General features: G+C 47.1%; 1 protein-coding gene across 1 annotated transcript; it reads right to left on the bottom strand.

Annotated features, from left to right (window-relative positions):
• Positions 1-990: 990 nt before the first annotated feature.
• LOC117836991 (tyrosine decarboxylase 1) lies at positions 991-2,952 on the bottom strand. The gene has a single exon (XM_034716525.2). It carries the CDS (start codon positions 2,786-2,788, stop codon positions 1,292-1,294), a length of 1,497 nt encoding a protein of 498 aa, XP_034572416.1. The 5' UTR covers positions 2,789-2,952; the 3' UTR covers positions 991-1,291.
• Positions 2,953-4,892: the final 1,940 nt, after the last annotated feature.

The raw sequence follows: 4,892 nt of genomic DNA, 5'->3' as shown, positions 1-4,892 counted from the left end.
GAGAAAAAAGGCTGACAATGATTATATCATGGCTCCTTACAATTTTGAGTAAGCTAGTTTTAATTACTATATATATACTAGGTGTTATTTAATGCCATCTATAATATAAATTATTTTAATATAATGCAGGGACTACTGGATTTCCATCATTATTTTACCCAAGCTAGGAGAAGCAGTGGTCCTCGACTCGGCCAGCTTTAGTAGAGATAGGTACATGGAATTCATAGGCATTATACAAAAGTAAGACATTCCTTGGCAGTATTTAAATGCATGTTGACATTCTATGCACCTAAGTTGTATTACTAACTCATGTCTTTATATCCTCAAAGTGCGTACAAGCTTTACATACTAAAAGACGGGGACCACAATCCAAAAAGGAAGAAAGTTATGAAAATAATATATCATAGATTCGTAAGAACATAAAAATTTGGTTTTTTCATATAATGTACACTTGTCATTAATTCCAGTGCCACAAGCAACCTCCCGGCTCTACGCTATGCGGATATTACGTGTGCGGGCTCATCAGAAACAATGGGAGGTACTGGACGAACCCTGAAGACGTAAGTCTCTTATACACTACCATGTGCTAACTTCCTAATGGTAATACATCCTAATCTTCATTTATTGTATACCTACATATGCCTACCATCGATAAAAACTATAGCACGATCAAAGACAAACAAATCGACAACATTTGTACGGACTTGGCGAGGTTCATCCTAAGCGAGATTTGTCATGAGGATGGAGCATTCTTTGATAAAGATGGCGGATGAGTGCACAAATCTTCGTAGATGGGTGTACTAGTTTTAATATTAGCGTGGCAAAGAATAGCTCTATTAAATGTTGGACTTTTAATAATGTGAATTATATATTATGTACGATGCAGTTTTGAATAATGTGAATTATTTATTATTCAAGTTTGTTGTTACGTGGTTGGAGATACATATTTCAATTTGACGGTTAAAATTGGCAGAAAATAGAAATTATAAGTAAGTCGTGGGAAATAATATATTGAATGGGAAAATACATATTCCTGAAACCATCTGTGCTGACGGGTGATGGGTGATGTACATATTCCTGTAACCATCCGCCAGCACAGACGCCCGTCAGGACATATGATATTTGTGCTAGCTCAAGATTGCTGACGGGTGACCACTTGTAGCCCCAGCATAAATCTTTTATGGCCTAGCGCCGGAAACAGTTCAATAAGAGAATAATGTGAAGGCCGGCATACAAGCATGCATGCTTGTCGCTCACTGCTCGCAAACGCTGGAGAGTGAAGAGCCCATTATTAGAGCTGATAACGCTGTAGAACCTCCTCGGCCTTGGCCTGCAGCAGCTCCCACACGTCCATGACGTGCCGGAGCTCCGTCGAGGCGCCGCCAATGGCGAGCCGGATGACGAACTTGCCGTCCACCACGAAGTGGGTCATGAACGCGCGCCCGCTCTCGTTCACCGCCGCGAGGAGCTCCCGGTTCACGTCGTCTACCGCGTCATCCCCCACGAACCTTTCCCGGAGGCGGAAGCACACGAGAGAGAACCTTCTCGGAACCACCACCTCGAAGCGCTCGTCCGCCGCCACCGACCGCTCAAACCATTTCGCTGCCGTGACGTGGCGCCGGATGTGCGCGCGCAGCCCGACGGCACCGTATCGTCGCAGCACGACCCAGAGCTTGATGGCGCGAAATCGGCGCGATAGGGAGATCTGCCAGTCCTTGTAGTCTATGGCGGCCGGCTTCCCCGTGCCGTTTGTGCCCACGTTCTTGAGGTACTCCGGATCGGTGGACAGCGCGGAGGTTAGGTCACGGGGGCTTGCAACCCACAGGCAGCAGCAGTCCATGTTGGTGAGGAACCACTTGTGCGGGTTCATGCTCACTGAGTCGGCGAGCTCGGCGCCATCGAGGTAGCCCTGGAACTCCGGGCAGATGGCCGCGCTGCCGGCGTACGCGGCGTCTACGTGCAGCCACATTCCGTGGCGCCGCGCCGCCTCCCCGAGCTCGCGCACGGGGTCGACCGCGCCGAGCCCCGTCGTGCCCACCGTGGCGCACAGGTACAGAGGCACAAGGCCGCTGGCGACGTCGCGATCGACGGCGGCGCGGACGGCGTCGGCGGTAAGGCCGTACCCGGAGGCCGCCGACGTCGGAATGACGCGGAAGTTGGACGGCGGGATGCCAACGAGCCGCGCGCCCTTCTGGAATGTGGCGTGCGTCTGGTCGGAGGTGTAGACCACCAGCTTCATGATGGCCTCGTGTCCCAGCTTGGCCAGCGCGCGGTCCCGCGCGGCGGCGAGCGTGCAGACCACGGCCTCGCACGTGCTCCCCTGCAGGACGCCACCACCGCCGCCCGAGAAGAGTAGCCGGCTTGGCAGGCCGAGCAGCCGGCCCATCCAGTCCACCACCACGCCCTCGAGTTCGGCAGCGGCCGGCGACGCGGCCCACAGGAAGGGCACGACGTTGAGGCCGACGGACAGCATCTCCCCCGCGAAGCCGGCGGTGCTGGCGTTCATGGGGAAGTAGGCGAAGAAGCTAGGGCTCTGCCAGTGGGTGAGCCCCGGCAGGATGTCCCGCCGCACGTCCTCGAGGACGTCCTCCAACGGCTCGCCATGCTCCGGCGCCGAGTCCGGAAGCAGCTTGCGGAGACGGCCCGGTTCGAGGTCGGCCGCCCGGACCGGGTACTTGTCGACGTCGCGGTAGTACTCGGCGAGGAAGTCCACGACGGCGCGCGAGTCGCTGGCGAAGGCCTCGGGGTCCAGTGGCTGCACTGGCGCGTCGAGTGGCAAGCTGCCCATAGCCAACAAGTTTTTAGCTTAGCCTAGCTTAGCAGTACAAAGCAACAGCAGGAGAAGGCGACAAGCTACAGGCTGTTTGCTTTGGCTTGAGTTCTTTTGGAGTGCGGCTGCAGCAGGCAGATCGGGGTGGCTTATATTGCGATTTGCGAGTGCGCACGCTAGGCTACGCACTGATGCTTTCCGCGTTTGCTAGGTGGAGACGAGATCTTAATTACTGATAACAAGCAGTTCAATACTTCAACTGCCACCAGCACGTGGACAGCAGGACAGGGACATGCACGGACACAAGCGACTTGGCTGTCGATAGTTTCTTGTTATCATCCTAGATAGATTAAGTTTTAGATATTATAATCGTAAAGAATAAACACGTTTAAGTTGCCCTCCTAAACTATGTAACAGATCCTTGGTGGTAGGGAATATTAGTCAATTTAAAATTCTCAGAAGGTGTAACAACCTCCACCGGTGGAAAACCGAGCTTTAGACCCGGCTGGTAAGCCTCATACCTCCCGAAAAACCAACCATGACTTACTATTTGGGACTAAAGATCCCTCTCTTTAGTTCCGGGTCATTCACACTACTAGAAAACCTTCCCCCTTAGCTACGCTATAGTAGTAACGCACGATAAAAGCGCCTCTACATCAACATGTAAAGATGCTTTTTGACACGATTTCGAAAGCGTGTCAGACTGTTACGATATTAGACACACTTACAGTGTTATTAGTCATATAAAGATATTTTTTAACACGCTATTAAAGTCATCTCAAAATGACACGGAGTTAGACACGCTTTAAAGCGTCATTATCCCCTAGACACGTTGTAAACCGTATCAAACAATTGTCTATAGCCAGGTAAGCATGCTTTCTGACTTGATTAGAAAAACGTATCGAATTGATACAAAGTTTGACACGCTTTAAAGCATCATTATCACCTAGACACGTTGTAAAGCGTATCAAACAATTGTCTATAGCCAGGTAGGCATGCTTTCTGACTTGATTAGAAAAACGTATCGAATTGATACAAAGTTTGACACGCTTTAAAACGTCATTATCACCTAGACATGTTGTAAAGCATATCAAACAATTGTCTATAGCCATGTAAAGATGCTTTCTGACTTGATTAGAAAAATGTATCAAATTGATACAAAGTTTGACACGCTTTAAAGCATCATTATCACCTAGACACACTGTAAAGCGTATCAAACAATTGTCTATAGCCAGATAAAGATGCTTTCTGACTTGATTAAAAAAAGTATCGAATTGATACAAAGTTTGAAACGCTTTAAAGCGTCATTACCCTCTAGACACGTTGTAAAGCGTATCAAACAATTGTCTATAGCCAGGTAAAAATGCTTTCTTACTTGATTAGAAAAACGTATCGAATTGATACAAAGTTTGACATGCTTTCAATCGTGAATAGCATGTAGATAAATCGTAAAGCGTATCAAATAACCATCAATAGGCACCCACTGGCAAAATAAATATACAATTTCATCATGTAATGGAGAAAGGCTAAAAATGTTCAAATTTGTTGAGCAAGAAGGTATGCATGAATACATATTCTTAACTATATTTAGTAGTCTCAATCTATTGTATTACCATATATTATAGTTGTTGTTTGCTGTTGAGCCTTCACTATTGAACAAATAAAATTGGATAGGGACCTAGATAAGACAAGCAGGATGAAAACATTAGCATACACTTTGCAACAATGTAACATGAGAAAATCATTGATACAGCGCATTTCAAGGTTGATCGATTTAGAGGAAAGCAAAAGGCAGGTGTTGAAAGAAAAAGGAATGAAATCCTTCCAAACATATCCAATCTCGGAGACATGCTCCAACAGAAACAAAAGCAGTTGTTAGCCCAGAAGTTGTTATAAATTAAATTGCAATAGTAGACTAATGAGAGACCACTAACAAGTTTCCTAACTACGACTACACAAAAACATCCTTGATTGTGAGCAAACAAAGTACAAATAGCGTGTTTCTGCATTACATGATGAAAGTTTGTTATAAAGTAAATTGCAATAGTAGACTGATGAGAGACCACCAACAAGTTTCCTAACTGCGACTACACAAAAACATCCTTGATTGTGAGCAAACAAA

Source organism: Setaria viridis, chromosome 9 (genome assembly GCF_005286985.2).
Source record: "Setaria viridis chromosome 9, Setaria_viridis_v4.0, whole genome shotgun sequence".
In the NCBI taxonomy this organism is placed as follows: domain Eukaryota; kingdom Viridiplantae; phylum Streptophyta; class Magnoliopsida; order Poales; family Poaceae; genus Setaria; species Setaria viridis.
The sequence above is the reverse complement of the archived record's forward strand: the minus strand, read 5'-3'. Positions and strand labels throughout refer to the sequence as shown.